This window comes from Calidris pugnax, unplaced genomic scaffold (genome assembly GCF_001431845.1).
Source record: "Calidris pugnax isolate Ruff unplaced genomic scaffold, ASM143184v1 scaffold20, whole genome shotgun sequence".
NCBI lineage: Eukaryota > Metazoa > Chordata > Aves > Charadriiformes > Scolopacidae > Calidris > Calidris pugnax.
In genome coordinates this window covers 27,696,465-27,717,180 of record NW_015094510.1, presented here as the reverse complement: position 1 = coordinate 27,717,180, position 20,716 = coordinate 27,696,465, and the positions used below count along the sequence as shown (strand labels likewise).

General features: G+C 46.3%; 2 protein-coding genes across 2 annotated transcripts in view; one reads left to right on the top strand and one right to left on the bottom strand.

Annotated features, from left to right (window-relative positions):
• Nucleotides 1-6,734, top strand: part of ZC3H12C (zinc finger CCCH-type containing 12C) — a 42,275-nt gene extending 35,541 nt beyond the window's left edge. The window contains exons 4-6 of the mRNA XM_014966108.1: nucleotides 81-315; nucleotides 1,224-1,330; nucleotides 4,251-6,734. Coding sequence (XP_014821594.1) covers nucleotides 81-315; nucleotides 1,224-1,330; nucleotides 4,251-5,647 — 1,739 coding nt within the window. The 3' untranslated portion in view covers nucleotides 5,648-6,734. The remainder of the gene's footprint in view (nucleotides 1-80; nucleotides 316-1,223; nucleotides 1,331-4,250) is intronic.
• An 11,740-nt stretch (nucleotides 6,735-18,474) lies between these two features.
• Nucleotides 18,475-20,716, bottom strand: part of RDX (radixin) — a 46,926-nt gene continuing 44,684 nt past the window's right edge. The window contains exon 15 of the mRNA XM_014965943.1: nucleotides 18,475-19,176. Coding sequence (XP_014821429.1) covers nucleotides 19,140-19,176 — 37 coding nt within the window. The 3' untranslated portion in view covers nucleotides 18,475-19,139. The remainder of the gene's footprint in view (nucleotides 19,177-20,716) is intronic.

Genomic DNA, 20,716 nt, shown 5'->3' with positions numbered 1-20,716 from the left:
TCTAATGTTGTTGGAGATTAAACAAACATCTCCTTTTATTTCTTTTTCTTTTTTAACTTAACAATTCTTATTCCTTGTAGATCAAGAAATTTTGCGTAAATTAGAAAAGGAGAAGATACTTGTGTTCACACCATCGCGCCGAGTGCAAGGGAGAAGGGTGGTATGCTACGATGACCGATTTATAGTGAAGTTGGCCTTTGAGTCAGATGGCATCATTGTTTCTAATGATAACTACAGGGATCTAGCTAATGAAAAGCCTGAATGGAAGAAGTTTATAGATGAACGCTTGCTGATGTATTCATTTGTTAACGACAAGTAAGTCATTCTGTCTTTATGCATGCCACTAAAATAATTGAGGAATGGTCAGTTTGAAGACCTGTATGAAGTTTGTATCTTACACCGAGATCATTAGGTACATGCAGGAAGACTGGAGGAGTAGTTGATCGTAGATTTGGTCTTCTGATTAAATCTACTTGAATTCTGTTTGTTGCTAGAGCTTTTTTGTAACTTTTTTATATCTTTCTATATTTTTATGCTATTTTTTTCCCCTTTTGGTGTATGCCAATATATATGCTATGTTTCGTGCATACTATGGTATGGTATTCCAATTCTCTTCATGCACTGAGCCAGCATTTTTGAGTGCCTGTGGTTAGACTCCTAAATCCTAGTGTCATAGAAAAACCCATGTTGGAAAGAACCTTAGGAAGTCTCTAGTTCAACTGTTTGCTTAGATTTATGGTGTCTATGCTGTGGTATCTTTATATGCTGGCATATAGATCAACTGCAGTTACTACTAGGTGGCTTCTTGTAGTGGGAGGGACTCAATACTCTGCCAAGCAGACACTTTTATTCGAGTGCCTAAATACTGATGCAAGAGTCCTAGACAATGAACACAGTTTTGCAAAGCTAGTTGTCAAGTTTTAAGAAATCGTTGCCTCTGTTGCTGCCTTTGCTTTAGGAATGGGTTGTGTGCAGCCCTGCTTTGCCACAGAGCAGTTAGCTGAGCTACACTGAAGGTGTCCACACAGTAGATGTCTATGACTTATCTCTTGGACACTGCCTGCAGAACAGTGGCCTTTCAAAACAACTCTCAAAGTACTCAGGCTTAAAAACGTCAGCTTGGCAGGTTATGGTGTAGGACAGTCATGAGGTTCGTGGTCGTTGCATGAGGAATATGGAAAGGCTTGTTTGCTTCCATAATACTGTTTTGTTTTGCTTTATAGATTTATGCCTCCTGATGATCCTCTTGGCCGCCATGGTCCAAGTCTGGACAATTTTCTTAGGAAGAAGCCTATTATGCCAGAACATAAGAAGCAGCCATGTCCATATGGTAATTTGATTTAACTCATCAGTTTTCTGTACTGCTGGGACTGGGGACCCAATCTCCTGCTTTATTTTAACACTGCCGAAAATAAAAGCTTTTAAACAGAGGTTTATGCATTGTTGTCTTGGCCTGAGAATCGTTGAAATGCTGAGCTGATGGTGGAAACTGAAGTGATTTTTTTCATGTGTTAGTCAGAGGATGTTTCTATCTACTAGTTGAACTAAAGGAGCAACTTTATTAATCATAGAATAGTTTGGGTTAGAAGGGACCTTTAAAGGTCATGCAGTCCAACCCCCCTGCAATGAGCAGGGACATATTCAGATCAGGTTGCTCAGAGCCCTGTCCACCTTGAATGTTTCCAGGGATGGGGCATCTACCACCTCTCTGGGCAACCTCTTCCAGTGTTTCACCACCCTCATGGTTAAAAATTTCTTCCTTACATCTAGCCTGAATCTACCCTCTTTTAGTTTAAAACTGCTATACCTTGTCCTACTGCAACAGGCCTTAGTAAATAGTTTGCGCCATCTTTCTTACAAGCCCCTTTTAAGTACTGAAAGGCTGCAGTAAGGTCTCCCCTGAGCTGTCTCTTCTCCAGGCTGAACAACCCCAACTCTCTCAGCCTGTTCTCACAGGAGAGGTGCTCCAGCCTTCTGATCATTTTTGTGTCCCTCCTCTGGACCTGGTCCACCAAGTCCATGTCTTTCCTGTGATGAAGGCCCTAGAGCTGGACACAGTACTCCAGGTGGGGTCTCACCAGAGCAGAGTAGAGGGGCAGAATCTCTTCCCTTGACCTACTGGCAATGGTGGTGATGCAGCCTAGGTTGTGGTTAGCTGCCAGTGCACATTGTCTGCTCATGTCCAGCTTTTCAACCCCCAGGACCCCCAAGTCCTTCTGCTCAGGGCTGCTCTCAATCCCTTCATCCTCTAGCCTGTGGTAGTATTGGATGTTGCCTCGACCCAGGTGCAGGACCCTGTACTTGGCCTTGTTGAACCTCATGAGGATCTCATGGGCCCACTTCTCGAGCTTGTCCAAGCCTCTCTGGATGGCATCCCATTGCTCATGTGTGTCAACCACAGCACTGAGCTTGATGTCATCTGCAGACTTGCTGAGGATGCACTCAATCCCACTGTGATGAAGGTATTAAACAGTACTGGTCCCACTAGGGACCCCTGATGGACACCACTTGACACCAGTCTCCATCTGGACATAGAGCCATTGACCACTACCCTCTGGATGCAATCATCCAACCAATTCCGTGTCCACCCATCAGTCCACCCATCAAATCCATATCTCTCCAATTTAGTGAGCAGGATGTTGTGGGGGACCATGTCAAAGGTTTTACAGGAGTCCGAATAGAAGACATCCATTGCTCTTCCCTTGTCTGCTGATGTCACTCCATCACAGAAGACCACAAGGTTGGCCAGGCAGGACTTGCCCTTGGTGAAGCCATGCTGGCTGTCACGAATCACCTTCCTGTCCTCCATGTGCCTTAGCACAGCTTCTGGGAGGATCTGTTCCATGATCTTCCCAGGCAGAGGTGAAGCTGACAGGTCAGTAGTTTCCTTTTTAAAAATGGGTGCAATGTTTCCCTTTTTCCAGTCACCGGGGACTTCTCTGGATTGCTGTGACTTTTCAGATCTCATGGAGAATGGCGTGGCAACTACATTAGCCAATTCCCTCAGGACTCTGGGATGTATCTTGTCTGATCCCATAGATTTCTGTATGTTCAAGTTCCTCGGGTGATCACGAGCCTGATCTTCCCTTACAGTGGGAGGGACTTTGCTCCCCCCATCCCTGTCTTGCCGCCCATCTATTCAAGGGGTGTGGGGAGAGAGGTTGCCAGTGAAGACTGAGGCAGAAGAGTTGTTGAGTGCCTCAGCCTTCTCATCCATTGTCACCAGTTTTCCAGTCTTGCTCATCAGGGGGAGTACATTTTCTTTGACCTTCCCTACTAGCACCCCGTCCCTCTAACTTTGGTGTGTCATCCCACAGCTTGTCAAGGGCAAGCCTGATATTGTCCCCCCCCAACCTCAAGCCTACTTTAAAGCTCTGTCAATGAGTCCCACTAGCTTGGGAGCAAAGATCCTCTTCCCCCTTTCAGAAAGGTGAACCCCATCTGAATCCAGCAAGGCTGCTGCCGTGTAGGCCATCCCATTGTCAAAAAACCCAGTATTGTGTCAGTGACACCAGCCATGGAGCCATGTATTAATGGAATGGGCTCATCTGTTTCTTCCAATGTTGCTGGCCACAACTGGAAGGAGAGAGGAAGAAGCAACCCGTGCTCCGGATTGCCTTATCAGCTGTCCCAAGGCCCTAAAGTCTCCTTTGATTGCCCTTGGACTATGTGTTGCGGCTTCATCGCCACCCACACAGAAGAGCAGCAATGAGTAGTAGTCTGTCATTTGTACAAATACATCCAACACAGCACCTAAATTCTACAGGCTGCGGAAAGCCCTTTTCTGATGTGATTTGATCACAAAACATCTAAATTTTTTGCAGAAAGTTGATTGAGCTGTTTGAAGTTTAGTTGCTGAGCATCCCTACAGGCACACCACCATCTTGACTGAGCTGAATCCTGCTGGTCTTACGACTCAGTGGGACTTTGATATTAAGTTTTCTGCCCGTCTGTCTCCTTGGCCCAATAGAGCAGGTGTGTACAGGCACAGTGGCAGTGGTATTTTCAGCTCAAAACGTAGCTGGAAGCGGCCTGTGTTCCCAGAGCTCTAGATGTGAGACACTACCACTGGCTCTTTTTCCCCACAATACAGGAGAGATCTTAGATCTCACCCTGTGTCGCACGAAACCATTTGCAAGATCTTTCAAATCATCAGTAAAACTTGAGAGGAGGGACATTTCCCTTGTTTGATGGTTGACAGGGTTTGGTTGAATTATTTTTTTTTAATCTGATTACGTTTGCATTAATAGGGAAGAAATGTACCTATGGACACAAATGCAAATACTACCATCCAGAAAGAGGAAATCAGCCTCAGCGATCTGTAGCTGATGAACTCCGTGCCATGTCTAGAAGCACAGCTGCCAAAACTACAAGTGAAGGAGGACTGGTAAAAAGCAATAGTGTTCCCTGCAGCACTAAAAATGACGGCACTTCTGAGCTGAAGCGTGCTACTCCAAAGAGGCAATCGGATCCTAGTATAAGGACTCAAGTCTATCAAGACTTGGAGGAAAAGCTTCCCACCAAAAACAAATTGGAAACCAGGTCTGTACCTTCTTTAGTTAGTATACCAAGTTCCTCTGCTGCAAAACCCCAAAGTACTGCACCTTTAACTAACGGCCTTCCATCCGGAGTTCACTTCCCACCTCAGGATCAAAGACCACAGGGACAGTATCCTACAGTGATGATGGCAACCAAAAATCACGGAACGCCAATGCCTTATGACCAGTATCCAAAATGTGAGTCTCCTGTGGACGTAGGGTATTACTCTATGATGAGTGCTTACTCGAATCTAAGTATGTCTGGTCCACGGAGTCCTGAAAGGCGCTTCTCCTTGGACACGGATTACAGGATTAGCTCTGTAGCCTCTGACTGCAGCAGCGAAGGGAGCGTCAGCTGTGGCAGCAGCGATTCCTACGTGGGTTACAGCGACCGCTCTTACATGAGTTCGCCCGACCCACAGCTGGAGGAGAACCTGAAGTGCCAGCACATGCACCCCCATGGCCGCCTTAACACTCAGCCCTTCCTGCAGAGCTACCACGAGCCTCTCACACGAGTGCAGAGCTATAGCCACGAAGAACCAAAGCATCACCACAAACCTCCGATCCCGTACATGGCTGTGCACCTGCAGCACCCAACAGTCGGTGCTCGTTCCAGTTGTCCCAACGACTACTCTACGTCTCAGAGCTCGCCACACTCAAAGACAATGCATCTGGGGAGAGCCCTCGTGTCCACAAGAATAGACAGCATTTCGGACTCGCGTTTGTACGATAATTCTCCGTTAAGACACAGAAAGCCTTACTCTGGCCAAGAAGGGCTGGGAAGCTGGGATAGGCAGAGCTACGGGATGGACGCCTACGGCTACCGCCAGACCTACTCCTTGCCGAGCAACCCCACGCAGCCCTGCTACGAGCAGTTTGCCTTCCAAAGCTTACCCGAGCAGCAGGACCAGACCTGGCGCGTACCTTACTGCGGAATCCCTCAAGACCCTCCGAGGCACCAAGACACCCGGGAGAAGGTTTACATAAATCTCTGCAACATCTTCCCCCCTGATCTTGTGAGGATCGTTATGAAGAAGAACCCTCACGTGACGGACGCTCAGCAGCTCGCTGCAGCCATCTTGGTGGAGAAATCTCAGCTAGGTTATTGAGAGATGATGCATCTTTGCGGTGTCTAGTAGTTTTCAGCTCAGCTCTAATGCTGAGGGAGGTTTGCTACAATAGCATTTGGGATCTCCTTCTCAGCAAGGAGGTTATATAGTAATCCGTTTATGTGAAATAACTGTATCATGGAGTCTGTATGTATAGCCCCATGCATCGGAAGTACCAGATATGTTTTGTGTTCTAGTTTGAAAATTTTTAAATGGCTATTTTCACAGCTGGAGAATGTTCCAGTTTAAATTAATATATATATATATCTAATATAAAAAAAAAAAAAAATCTGTGGTCTCTGGTTATAATCTTTGGTGCATCAGGGGTTTATATGCAGCACTTTCTATCCTCGTTACGTGTTGTTGGGGTTTTTGTTTGCGTTTTTTAACTTGCTGGATGTTTGTCCTTGGGCTGCGTGGTATTAAAACAACCTGCAGAAAGAGGATTTTGCCACTTCTGGCAGGCAATTTTCAAGCCAAGTTTTTGAACTTTTTACACCACCATAAGTATGTATGTCTGTTCGTTCGTTTGTTTTTGTGAGCTTTTTTGTGCTATAATCATCTATTTATAGGAAACAAAGATTTACTACAGCACTGACTTCATTTTTTAAACAGATAATTAAGTTACCAGTTAATGGTGAAATGGGTAACAATATATTAGTAATTTATAGTATGGCACTTTTCATTGCTTTCTTTGTTTTGTTTAAATAGTTACATATTTTGTTGATACAGTTGATTAGTAAGATCAGATGCAATCAGAGTAGGAAAAAAAAAGAAGTCTTTTTTTTTTAATTAATTTATGGATAAGGTAAAGGCCTTATTGCCTGATTTTCAGAGGTGCTGAGAATTTGCAGCCCCCTTTGAACCTAGCAGAGGCTGCAAAGGCTCAGAACCCCCCCAAACCAGGCCACCCTGTGTCAGTTCCTGTCTGTTGTTACCCAGCTCTGCGTATTTCTGGCCAGTAGAAGGGGAGCCTGAAATCGTAGGGTCCTGTTTAGTTGTTTTATGTGTTTTTCCTTTGTATTGCTGCACAAGTGTACTGGATAAAATATGCTTTTCATAAAATATTTACCTGTTTTTAAATGAATTTAATTATCTCAATGCAAGTTTTGTATTTAAGATACTGTTTGATTTTTTCTTGCTATTTATCAAGGCTGGCCTGAAAAGGTTTTTTTTTGTGTTGAGGATATGCAACATTTATTAACTGCACTATGGTAATGATATTGTAGCTCAAAATAATAACTTAAACTTTTTTTTTTTTTCCCCTTTCTGTTTGGGTTGGGGAGGGGAGGGTTGTGGGGAGAGAAGATACCGTATGTGTTCCTGAAGTTAGTTTTTGGACCGTTGCATCGTGTAGGCCTGATTCTTGCCACAAATAGTGTAGTTTTAGAAACAGACAAACCAAGTCTGTTTTACTATTAGTAAGGGATATTTCTGGTTTTAAGTCATGGGTTTTACTAGCACCTCGTAAGCTTTTTTATATACATATATGATAGAAATAGATTTTGCAGTTGATGTCAGATGTACTTACCCGACATAGTCAGTTGCCGACAGTTTTAGGTTTCCATCCATTGTAACCATGTTCAGTGTTAAAAAAAAAAAAAAATCACTAGTTTACAGTGTTACTGCTGATAATTTTGGTACACTTGCTGGAATTTAAAGTAAGGCCCTGAAGAACCAGAAAGTACCTTTTACTGTTGATACAAATTGTATCTTTTTAACTGAGAACTATTTTGATTTGTAGATTTAGTAGAAACACAAATGTATAATTATAACTAGTCTTTTGGGCAACATTTTATCCCTTATTTAAAAATTAGAGATTTCAGACATAGAATAGACTTAGACAAGTAAAAGTAGATATTTATTTAGGTGTCTGTCTCAATTTCACACATTAAAAAGAAAAAGAAAAAAAAAAAAGGAAATTATTGGCATCTTCTTCCTTCTAAAATCTTTGTAGTGGAAGCTCACTAAAATAAAGGTAAAATGCTGCCTGAAAATGATGTCCAAGCACCTTTGAATACGAAGACGTTTTCCCTACTGGCGCGACACCGTGTGTTGCAGCGAGTAGGGTTTGGGTATACAGTAAATGCTTCTGGAGAGCATTGTGCTTATAGAACATATCCCATAATCTGAACCGTGTTCAGCAAACCCACTGGGGAGGGGGTGCCCACCCGCGCAGCCGCCCCTCGCTCTGCGCCCTCTGCCCTGCCGTGGCTGGGAGGGTAGGGAGGTAGGGAGGGCACCTCTTCTCCTGCTCCAACAGTTTTTCCCGGGATGTGGTTGGTCGCCATCCGTAGAGCGCGTTGAGATGTAGAGATGGACGCAGCGCTGACGCTGAGGTTTGGATTGGGAAATGGATCTCGTCTTAGTTGTACACTAAGATTTTTTTTTTTTAAATTGAATTACACTTAAGTACTACACCATAGTGTAGATGCAGCTGTTTTAATAATGCGGTTATTATATTTGTGTTTTTAATGGGTTTCTACATTTATTTTTTTATGGAGGAATTCACTTCTGCCAAAAGTTGAATTCCTTTCAGCATGAACAGAAACGTGTGTGTAAAATAGAGGTGTTTCTTTCTTTTTCCCTACCGCACGAGCATCAGAAGGCTTCTTACTACCTACATGTAGCAGTCTGGCCTGGAGTGTTGGGTGAGCAGGCTCAGCCCTGTTGTGAAAACGGTGCGAGGAGACACATGGGGCTGTCGTCCTGCAGCACCCAGACCTGGGTTATCAGTATTGATCGCCTCCACCTACACTGAATGCAGTATTGAATCCCTCAAGGTGTGTCGATTGCTAGAGAATTCTTGTCATAGGTTCTGTGCTTCCTACTCAAGCACTGCAAATGCTTTAAAAGTATACGAGCAGGAGTAATTTGGTGGTTTTTAAGGTTGTGCAATGATGTGCTAGTTCCCCTTAGGCTCTCTTAGGTTGGGTATAGCAAATTTACTGTGCACGAAATGTTGGCCTTGATATTTCTTTTGGTTTTGCTGTGATAATAGAGAGAATGAGGAGTTGCATGTGAGCTCCTCCGCTCCTCCGCCTCAAAGAGATCAGTCTGTATATTTTACAGCCTATAGAGAGGACACCAGTAATGAAGAGGAAAGCAATGATACTGGTCAAATACTACCTTTGTCAATGTAATTGTGTGGATGCAGATAACTGAGCTGTACCATCCCGTGTTTCTTGAACAGTAAAAGGTGGTTCAGTGGTGCTGTCTTTGCCTCTGTTGAGTGCCAGGATTGCAGTGAAGGATAAGTACCTTCAGGTTAGGCCTGTCCTGTCACTGAGAGGGCAACACTTCCCTTTGCCTTCAGTGCTTGAGAGCTGTTTTGATATTACCAGAAACTGAATATTTTTAGATACAATCCCAAGCCATTATAGCTGCATCAGTGATAGCTGATAGAGACACAGTATTTTGAGTGCACATTTACGTTAGGCATTAGCCCAGAGCTGTTTTGTATACAACTTGTTGCCAATATTTAGAGTTCTTAAATATGTCCCAAGGATACCTAGCTTTGAGCTAAACATGGCCAGGCTATGACAGTATTAATCACTTTGTTGTCTTTAAAAAAAACCAAAATGTGTGTGTGTGCCCACGTACAGGTATACACACACCTACACACATCTGCTTGGCAAGTGGGTTTAAGCCGACTGCTGATAGTCTGAGGTAAGGCCATATCTTTTCAGGTGTCCAGTTTTCCTTGCTGTGTTTCAATTGTAGCTTGGCCTTCTACTGCAGAATAGCTCTGGGGAGAGCCAGAGGCCTGGTGTGTTCGTGTGACACCCCAAAAAGAAGGTGTCCCAGTCTGGTGAAGCTCTTGGAGGGGACTTTGGCGGCCTTGGAGTCTGTGGACTGTTGTGCTGTCGACCATTTCTTGCTGTGAAAGTTGTCACTCATGGTGAACACTTTTCTAAACCTCTGAAAGCGATGGGTGTGAAGCAGCACCTCACCTGGAAGGGAGCTGGGGACCAGAGGACTAAATGCCTTGGGTGAGAGATCCCACAGCATCTTGGCGCAGCAGGAGGCTGCCAAAACATCTATCGGTTTCATCAGTTGATGGTTCCACCAAGGTATTTTTCAATGTGTAAAGCTTGAAAAATGAGACACAATGCTTTCCTACTGTCCAGAGCATTTAGAAAAGTACCCGACTGACTTTGCATTGCTACTGAAAATTTAAAATACTGTGCAATTAAAGAGACCGTTGGTTTTTTTTAAATAAAAATAATTCAGAAATTATTTATTTTGATTTACAGTGTGAGTCTTGCTAATTTATTCCTTGCATTATAAGGCCGTGGTGGAGTGCTGTTTATATTTTTTATTTATCATAGGAACTAAAACTGCTGAGAGGAAAAAACCGTAGGTTTAAACTTAGAACTCTATGGCCTTGTTTTGTTTTTTATAAAAGGGCTGAGGTTTTATAAATGTCAAATCATGCATTTTATATACTTTGTAAATTTTAGAGAAGCGTAGTTTTAAGAATTTTATTCATATTAAATATGTATGTGCCGGTTGTTTAGACTAACCATGTAACTACTCCTAAAATCACCCGTGTTAAATGACTGTTCCAGCTGACCTTTCGCTGGGTAACGTGAGAGGTGTTCAGGCTTCCACTTTAGATGTTCGAGAACACATTTCATATACTTTAAGGTTTCATCAGAAGCTGGTGATGGAGTCACCTCGTCACACCTGAAATGCCTGTTTGCACGTGAACCATCCCACCGCCTGGGGTGTTTCCTGGGGGTGTGTTACAGGGTGGTCACCGACACGTGTGACCGGCGCGGTGGGTGTTTGTGCAGGCACCGTCAGAGACAGCGTGTTGGTCCTAGTTAACAAATGTGCTTTAAATAATTTTCCAGCTTCCAATTTTTCAGGTCTTAAAAGGGTTGTGGTAACTTTTGCTTTGAAGTTTTTATTACTCTGCCCTTTAACCTGAAGGATTGCAATGGTTGGTGAGACACTGGCACAGGTTGCCCAGAGAAGCTGTGGATGCCCCATCCCTGGAAGTGTTCAAGGCCAGGCTGGATGTGGCCTTGAGCAACCTGCTCTAGTGGGAGGTGTCCCTGCCCATGGCAGGGGGGTTGGAACTCGATGATCTCTGAGGTCCCTTCCAACCCAAACCAGTCTATGATTTTCTGAATAGTTCTCATCCCCTCTCTTAGACTTAACTGCCCTTCCAGACCCAGACTCCTGAACGCTTACGCATACGCCCAACCTTGAGCACAAGCACTCTCGTGGGCCAATTTTAGTGGTGTTGGAGAAGACCTGAGTAAAACTGGGGTGTGTGTAAGCGCGGGAGGACTGGGGGCCTGGAGGAGCACATCTGGAGCACAGCTGGGGAACTGCCTGCTCCCAGAAAGAGGTGAGGTCTCACTGGTGCTGGCAGGATTGGACTCGGTGGGTACTGGGAACAGCTACAAACCAAATCTACTCAGATGTTTAAGCACATCCATATACTCGGTGTTTCAAAGATGTAACAATCTACTCCTCACCTTGTAAAACAAATCCTCTCCGTTTTTTGTAAGCCAGCTTTTTCTTTTGGTCTCAGATGAAGTCTGGTTTACCAAGTTAGGTTGGCTGGTTGGTTACTTTTTATTTACCTGAATGACATTCTTAAAGAAACTGGTATTTTAAAACTGTTTTACCAGCATATTACAGAGCATCCTACCCAGGAAATAGAAATGCAGATAAAGCAGCAATAACTTGTGTTTTCTAGATCTTTTCCCCCTCATTATCTCTGTACTTGTGTTGAGTAGGTAAAATTTTAATACTGTCCTGAAGTCGGCTCCGGCAAAAACATTAATTAAAAGTAATGTTTGGACAACTCGATAAAGCAATTGTCAAACTGGCTCTTCGTTCCTTCACTCGTTGTTCTGTATTATTTCTGTGATGTGACTATTCACATCTTAAACCCACCTTCTAAACCATACCAAAAACCCCATGTACATGGATTCTGCTTCTAGAGAAAAAAAAATAAAGATTCGTTTTCTTCATTGATGGGCTGGTTTTGTTTCATAAAAAACATAATAATAATCTCAAGAGCAGCATAGAAGGTGTCAGGGAGTTGCAGAGAGCTTTGTGCTTCTGTTCGCATAACAAAACTGCTTACTCTGAGTAAAGCTAGAGAGTTTCAAACATAAAAAAATTACAGATTATCAGTTCATTTTTAATGCAGTAATTCATATTTAACAGGTGCTTTCCCCTCATTTCACTCACTGAGAAGACTAAACAACAAAGACTAACAACATCGGTCATTCAGCAGCAGAACTGGGATGGTGACTTTCTGCCTGTGGACTTGGTCTCCTTTCAAGTACTGCTGCACCTCTGCCCATCTTCCACTGTGCAATTATTAGTGGCCTGGCTCAGAATATTGCAGGGTGAGTGGAATGGAATAGAATTTAGAATAGAATAGAATAGAATTTAGAACAGAATAGCATTTAGAAGAGAAAGCAGAAGCTGCTGTAAGCTGTGATAAAAATGACAATCCGGAATACGTTGAGGTGTTGAATTGGGGGTTTTTGGCCAAATGGCACAGCCTGGCAGGGGCCAGGAACCCAAACTGGCTGGGACCCCCTTTGCTTCCCCCTCCATCCCGACGTGCGGGCGCAGGAGCAGCCGGGCAGCCCTGTGGTGAGGAGCAGGGCAGGGTGACACGGCTGCAAATGGAATCAGCAGCTGGCCTAAAAAAAGAAAAACCCAAAAAATCCCCAAAATAGTGTTGCCCTTTATCAGCTGTGCCCACTGGTAATTTGCTTAATGCAAATGCTTTGCGCAGCTGTGAACATCTGTGCTCTCACTGTGCCCAGCCTGAGTGTATGGTGCGGCTCTGCCTCCTCCCAGGGCACTGGAGCGAGAGGTGAAGGTCCCTCCCCAGCAGCTGGGTGGAAATACGCAGCCACCTACCTCTGGGGACCCTGACCTCAGAACCCACCATCCTGTGCAGGGACCGTGGCTGATCCCAGCGGAGGAGCCATTGGGAGCTGCGTGTGGACAATGCGAGGGGCAGGAAGGGCTTCCCTGTCTCTTTGGGCGAGGTGGTCCCATCCTGGGACCAACCTGTGCTGCCCAGGCCACCGCTGAGACCCAGCTTGGCTTCAGGGGGGGGGGTTCCTTTGCAGGCTCTTGGTCTCTAACATCCCATTCTGTGCCTGCATTGTGTTTTTCTGATGTGCTGCTGGACTCCGAGCCCTGCTGTTCTCTCCTCCCCATCTTCTCTCCTATGGGGTGGCCAAGCCCCTCCAGAGCACAGCTTCCAGCCACAAGTGCCCTAAATTAATTACTGAACTCATTGTTTATGTTTATGTTTGAGATGCTGCATTCATCCCACTACAGGAGTAAAGATCCACCCAGTCTGTTCCATACAGAACGGTCCATCAGTGGTGCTGTTAAACACTGAGGGAGGTACAGCAGAAGATCCATCTTGACCGAAGGATTGCTTTTAACATCAGCATTCCCAGCTCTAGCTCTTCTCTTCAGTGAGACTTCACAGCCATTACCAGAGTTGTGTTTGGTCCTCTTTTGCTGAGGAAACCAGTGAACTGGACAATTCAGAGGAGGTGCAAAACCACAAGTGTGATTTGGCAAGTCCCTGGACACGCTGGTTTCTTCATAGGTGGTTTGCTGACATGGGTAAGGTGTAATTTTATGAGATTGCTTCAAGAATGCCAAATCCAGCCTATTTTAACTCAGGCCACTGGTGCTTGTGTAATCTGGTCTGGTCTCTTTGGACGGTGGTCTCGCCATTGTAGCTTCTTCTCCATAGCTCTGATTTCTCCCTTGAGCTGACCAAGGCAATTGAGTTTCTCCAGTTCAGTTGAGTCTTTAAATCCCATGAGGATCTGCTTGCCTGCATGGGGCAAGGGAGGCTTGGGGAGTCTGGTACCAGGCTACAGATTTCTCTTGTGATGGCTTTAGCAGGGATCCCAGTGGCTCCTGATGGAGGTTGAAGTGTTGTTACTTTGGAGATGAAGAGATTCTGTCAGTCATCCTGGAGCTGAAACCTGAACTAGACAACCTGCATGACCCTGTCCAGAGGAGCTACAGGGGAGGCTGCTGTACAACCACACAGGGATGCTCCTTGTGAGGCCATTTCCAAGCAAGACAAAATGTCTCTTTGGCTGCTCCAGGCAGCGTCCTCCAGCCCTGCAGGATCTTTGAGCTCATTCTGTGCTGAAGAAATGTATGAGAGATTTTCTGCTCCAGTGCACGAACTGTCCCTGTTACTCCAAAGGTTTGCTGTGACTGTAAAAAAAAGCTGGCAAGGAACCAGGCACATGAGGAGTGCATGCGTTAAATGCCACCCTCAGCCTGCTCTTCAGCATAATGAGAGAGGACCTGTGTTCAGTAGCCCCCAGGACCCACTCTGGAGACCCCCAGCATGGCAGAAGCAGCTACATGTTGAAAATTATTGAAATATCCTCCACCGACCAGGTTTGCTGCACACCCTGTTTCACTGCCCCTTCCCAAGTGCATGGCAGGCTCCTGAGGTCCTACAGCCACCACCAGGAAGGAGCTGCTGCCCTGTGTTTCTCTACCCATTTCTAGGGATGTATCCGACCCCACAGGCCTCTCCAAGGAGACCCTGGGACAAGCTCCAGGTTGAGGAGGACCTGCCAAAAAAACAACTTGTAGGAGACTGAGGAGACCAGTCCTTACTAGGGTCCCACAGGGCAGGAGACCAGGGGGTGGGTTGAGGAGCCAGGGTGTCCCTCTCCCACCACAGCCAACAGCCAGGAGCTGGGACGTGCGTGTGAGCACCCTGTGGTGGGTGTGCAGATGTTCCTGGTGTCTCCCTGTCTAATGGCCTCCACAGAAAGGGCTGGACATGTTTCATCTCCTCCTGGTCCCTCCACCCCCCCAACGCAGCTGCACTTGCCAAGAGCAGCAGGTAGGTATGACCGAAATTAAACACCGCCATTAATTTACATGAGGTGGGCGCAGTGTAAGCAAGAGGAGCGTGGGGGATAAGGAGCTGTCGATAGGCCCTGGCCAGGCAGGTCCCTTTCGCCGTCCGGGCTCATCTTACACAGCCCCCCCATCCCACCCTGGAACAGGGGCTGTGGCAGCCCGGGGGGGGACCCCACGCTCCGTCCCCCGGGAAGCGGCCTGGGGAGGGGAACAGCGTGCTGGGGTCTGGCCGGGGGTGCTCGGGAGGTGGGGAGAAGGAATTTGGGTTTCAACCTCCCAGACAAAGCTTTCAGGCCTGCACAAACCTGGATTTAATTTATATTTGGCAAATTCCAGAAATAGAAACGCTCTCTTTTTTTTTTTTTTTTTTTTTTCCATCAGGGAAAAAAATTGAACTGAATTCAGAAGCAAAACTCTGCTTCTTGGGTGGTGTCTTTTCCTACCTGGTCCCCCCATTGTCACCACCTCACAGAATCACAGAATCACCATGGTTGGAAGGGACCTCTGAGATCACCGAGTCCAACCTTAAAAAAAAAAAAAGAAAAACAACTCCAAAAAAACCATGGCAGCACCTCTTGCTGCTCCAGCAGTTGCTGGTGACTCCAAGACAAGCCACATATTTGCAGACTGGCTGTAAGCAGCGCCCTGCTGGGGCCCAGCCCCAGTTAAATGTGGTTTTGGGGTGATGCATCCCATGGTGGCCCTGACCTGCCCCCAGCGCTCAGGGGCTGAGGCTCTGCCCTGGTCCTGTCACGGTCACCATGGCCGAGGAGAGGCGGATGCCCCAGGAACTGCAGAGAGGGATGATGTTCTGTTCCTTTATTGATTTATTTCATACGAGATGAAACGAGCTGCGCTTGGCTCCTTCTGCGAGAAAGTGATTTAATTAATGCTGAAGCTCCGTGCACACGGGACACAGCAGAGCTGCTCGTGGTCGGCATGGGCTACCTCTGCACAACTATTTCAGAGAAAGGAAAATGTCAGAGTGATAAAAATGGAAAGCATTAGCGTGCCACGTGCTGCCAGGAAAGGGGGCTGCAACCCTATTCTAAACCTGGATAAGACTTCTAATGAGATTTAACTTGTTCACCCCACCCTTTTCTTTTGACATTTAAAAGCAATTTAGTGGACTACCACCCCCCTGCTGAGGGCCAGCCAGTGCTGCTGCTGGAGGTTGGCTTTCATTCACTGACCTGCCAGTGCACATCACCTATGGAAAGCAAAGTGGCAGCAGAACTTCAGTCATAACGTGACAAAAACCAGGGGGAAAAAAAACAAAACCAAAATGTATGTAGGTTTAGGATGTTGCCCTCCACGGTGGGGGCAGCAAGATGGCTGAAGCCCCAGGAGCTCTTGAGCACCTGGTCACGGGCAGCCTGGCTGCCTTCAAATCCAGACCCTGCTGCAGCCACAACTCTGAAGACCACTTGTGAAATTAGAGGAGAGACCTGTGGAGGAGTTCCACCAGGACCAGCAGAGCCGCCAGCCAACCACCAAACGTGGAAATAGCACAGAGACAAGAGGGGAAGGTGAAGGAGGGGAAACACCACTTCTGGTGGTGATCAAGTGACTTTCTGCCTTGCAGCCCAGGCGCTGCTCACTCACGCCAGGTACTCACAGGCATGACTGAATTCATCCTTTCCTTCCCTGCAGGACAGCATCATTCATCATGCAACTCTGCTCCAATAAAACTTCAGACAGACCTTTACCTACGGGTAAATACCAATCTGCTGTTTCAACAACAGCATCCTCCTCACCAGGGCCAAATCCCACCTCCCCCGGGGTGACTGAGAAACCTCCTGTGGTCTTACCACCATTCTCACCCCACACAGAAGGCTGTGACGATGTCCAGCCATCAAGGCTTACACGAAACGGCCACCACAGCGGAGGAGGTGACATCCTTGGGGCTGGGTCCTCCAGCAGCCGTTGGTGGGGAGCTGCCACCACCTCCCGGACCCACCAGCAGCGGGTGGGAACCTGCAGGTTCCAGCTAACGAGCGGCCGATCCGACCCGTTACAGCCCTACCAGAGCCCTACCAGAACAAAGCCACCACCAGCAGGGAGAAAGAGCCCACAGCTTTCCTCATGTCGAAATCGCTGCTGTGCAGGCTTCTATTTTTACATCTGGCTGCTGAGGTACATCACAGCTTCGTGCTGCGCAGTTCCCCCTCTGCAGGACATCCACCAGAGACCTTCAATGCTGACAGCAGGAGCCAGAAAGCACGGTAGGCAGACATCAGCAAAGGCAGCACAGCAGTAAATAAAATCTTTGGGAAGGTTTTTGCAGTCGTGCTGCAGATGTAGCCGCGTGAAAGGGTCTTACTACCTTCTACTGTTAGAAACTTGAAGTAAACACCATCTTGGAGAAGGCTGCTTTGAGTTGCAGTTATTGCAGAAACACTTTGAAATCTGGCTAGAGATAAAATTCATGGAGGCCACTGTCCCCTGAGCACCAGGGACATCTCTGACCCCACCATGGGTCACACAGGGAGAGAGAGGCTGCAGAAACGACTTTAAAGGAGTCACCAGAGTGCTGGGCCAGCCGGCCCCACGGCACCGGTGCTGGCCTAGATGTGCCAAGCAGCCCCTGAAACCCCACAGCTCTGGATTTTATGTTCCTCTGGGGGTCCTGACCCCAAACCTTGTCCTCCAAGAGCTGAGCCAGGGTCTTGCTTCAACTGTTGGTGCCCCGGTGTCACACAGTGCCAGCCAGAGGTGGGGGGAGGCTTCCTTCTGGGCTCTGCAGGGGTCTTAGCAGGAGGCTGGGGGTCACCCACAGCCCACCCACAGGCCTGAGGGGTGGGGGATGTGGCCCCAAACCCTGCCAGGAGGGAAATCCTCCTCCAACGGCGGTGGGGGCTGCTGAGGGGAGGCACAGCAGCGAGAACCGGGGCAGGGTCCCGGGTCAATGGGAGGCCTGTGGGGCATCGAGATGGTTCCCTTGCTGGGCCATTATCAGCCAACGATCTGGGACAGGTGCTGTGGGGCTCTCACAGCCCCTGTTTCAGTCCTAAGTCCTCCGATGGATCTACCTGCACGGTTCCCAGCACGGGAGGCCACTGTGCAGGAAGGCACCACGAGGAGCACAAATGTTTCCAAGGGTTGGTGTATTCCCAGGGGATGCCAGCTGAATTCGTCCCCCTGTACTCAGCACTGGTGAGGCCTCACCTCAAGTACTGTGTCCAGTTTTGGGGCCCTTACCACAAAAAAGACACTGAGGTGCTGGAGCAGGTCCAAAGAAGGGCAACGAAGCTGGTGAAGGGTCTCAAGCACAAGTCTTATGAGGAGAGGCTGAGGGAGCTGGGGTTGTTTAGTCTGAAGAAGAGGAGGCTGAGGGGAGACCTTATAGCACTCTACAACTACCTGAAAGGAGGGTGTAGAGAGGTGGGGGTCAATCTCGTCTCTCAAGTCACAGGAAATAGAACAAGGGGAAATGGCCTCAAGTTGCACCAGGGGAGGTTCAGGTTGGATATTAGGAAAAATTTCTTCATGGAAAGGGTTATCCAGCATTGGAATGGGCTGCCCAGGGAAGTAGTTGAGGCACCATCCCTGGGGGTGTTCAAAAGATGGGTTGACATGGTCCTGGTTGGACCATCAATATGGTTGATGGTTGGACTAGATGCTCTTTAAGGTCCCTTCCAACCTAGACAATTCTATGATTCTATGATTCAATTCTTATTCGGGAATGCCAGGTGTCCACCTACTCAATTGCCAGCTCCCACCTTTTGCTTCAAGAGCGATCCATTCTCTGCAAATCCAGCCTCCCTTGGTTTATCTGAGCACGAGAGGTTATACCTGGAAACTCCACTTCGGATTGGTGCCACAAAATGAATTAAACTTCTCAGAGAAATGAAAAAAACCCAATGGTACAGTCTGGCAATAAGCAACACTGGTCATCAAAAGAACAGTGATTCTTTGGATTAACATTAAACGCCATTTATTCAGGCTTTTGTGCAAGGGTGCACAGTTGGACGCGGTTACGTATACACAGTATGCACATCCTAACAGCGTACAAAAAGGCGAGTAGCAACGGGTGCTTACACTGGAAATGTATGTACAGACATATCAAACCGGGAGGTTTACATTAGAAAATTATCTGACGCTAGTCATGTATCATCAAAGCTATTAGAAATCGCGTAGAAAACCAATAAAACTTGGAAATATCTACTCTTATTTCACTTGACCCAGGCTGGATATAGAGTCAGGCCTCCCACACTACACCATTTTGTGGGCAAAGTCTACGAGGTCCCAGAGCACTTTGAAGGGTCACATCACTGGTCACTCTAACACGTCCCATTACATGTTAAAGATTAACATATTAGCATTAATTCCTGCTTTTCTGGGAAGAACAACAGCTTAAATACTTCAAAAAGCTAATTTTCTCCTGGGAAAAGACAACAAAGGAAAGATTTAGAGAGACCATGAGAGAACCAAACATTAACGAAATGTCGTAACAGCACTTCCTGGTCCTTCCAGAAAACTCTTCACAGACCAGGCAGCACCTAATTTAAAGTGCTGTAAACTGTCCAGTTTTACAGAAGAGCAACAGCAGGCCCCAGGTCTTCTGCTGATCTTTACCTTGTTCCTATCCTAAGGGCTGCAAGAGATCGTACTTTTGTAACCTGCACAAAAAGACACAGAGAGATCAAGTAGATTTAGCAAAAGGATACTCAAACAAAAACAATGAATAGAAATATACAGCAACATCATAAGAGCCATGCTTCACTCCCTGTAACTATTCCAAATTTAATTTTCCGACTGAATTTTGTTTCTAAGACGTCAGCAGGATGAGGGAGCACTAGAAAAGACTGATTTAAGAAACACGTGGTTGTTGTGGCCAAGGCCCCCCTGGACACCCAGAACCCATCTTCATTGACTTTCCACTTGAAGAGCAGGTCCCACTCTCTTTAACTACTTACTCTTCCACGCCAGAGCCAAATTCTTGCACATACCAGTAACATTTTGATGGCAAATTTTAGCAAATTATAAAGAACCTAATGCAGCTGACACAAACCACAGCTGAGCGCGACGCAGGTAAGACTGAGTCAAATCTGCTCCCAAAGGTGGCTGAAATAAGAAGTGCATCAATACGCCAAATATAGGACATCATTGTAGAACATTCAATCACAGCCAATATGACTTCAGACATCTCTTCTTTTTAGCACAGCACACGTGCCACAGAAGCTCTGGGGTTTAGCTTATTCGTTTTTTTGTCTTGCATGAGCCTTTTGGGAGAAAGGTGGGGACAGCACAAAGAATCTCTCCCAAATGTATCTCTATCCTAAAGTTTAAAGTTCTCCGGTGGAAATTTTTACAATGAGTCAAATTTTACTTGAGTGAAGACACTTTTCAAAAATACATATTTTCCATGTTGATTTTTATGAAAATTCATTGTTGAACTGGCTTGAAAAATGTTTTCCTTTTAGAGAATGACTTCCTTAAATATATTATGAACAGGAAAAAAAATCATCAGTACTTTACATTCGGCCTTCCTATAGTGGGAACCTCTCGTTCTGATTGTTTGGGAGAAACACTTCAGGTGTAAGTATTAATAAATCAAGAATTTTATTCAAAAGTAATCAGGAAAAAGACTTAACTACCAGATTCTCTTTGAACGAGTTGCTACTCAAAAGTAAGAAGCCCTCAATGGCACTTTTTTTACATTTATGAGTGCAGGTACAGCAGGTAACAGGCAGGAACGTCACGGCAAATGTTATACCCCAGCCCTGCCTCCCACACAAATCACTTTCTGGCACAGAAAGTCAGTGGGAACTTCCAGGGCTTGAGCATAAGCAAATAAGACGTGGGGTTCAGATTTGGAAGCACTAAAACCACTCTGGTGTTTTAAAAGCCTGACAGCAATTCCTGGCTGGGGCTGGGGGTTGAACTCGGGCTTCTGGCAGCGAGTGAAACCGTGGAGTGGGAAAGTACCACCGAAACCAGTGAAATGTTTCCTGGCACTAACACACCCCCAGAAACAACCGGCTGTTGCAGGAGGATAAAGACAAACCTGCAGGTAAACAGACCTGATTTTTGATATCAAGGACAAAGCTGACCCATGCCCACTCCGCATGCTGTGGTATTTTTAAAATCCTTTTTTAAACACAGTTTCTCCAAAAAGCTTGATTTCTATCACTATACACGATCAAAGTTTGCATAAAA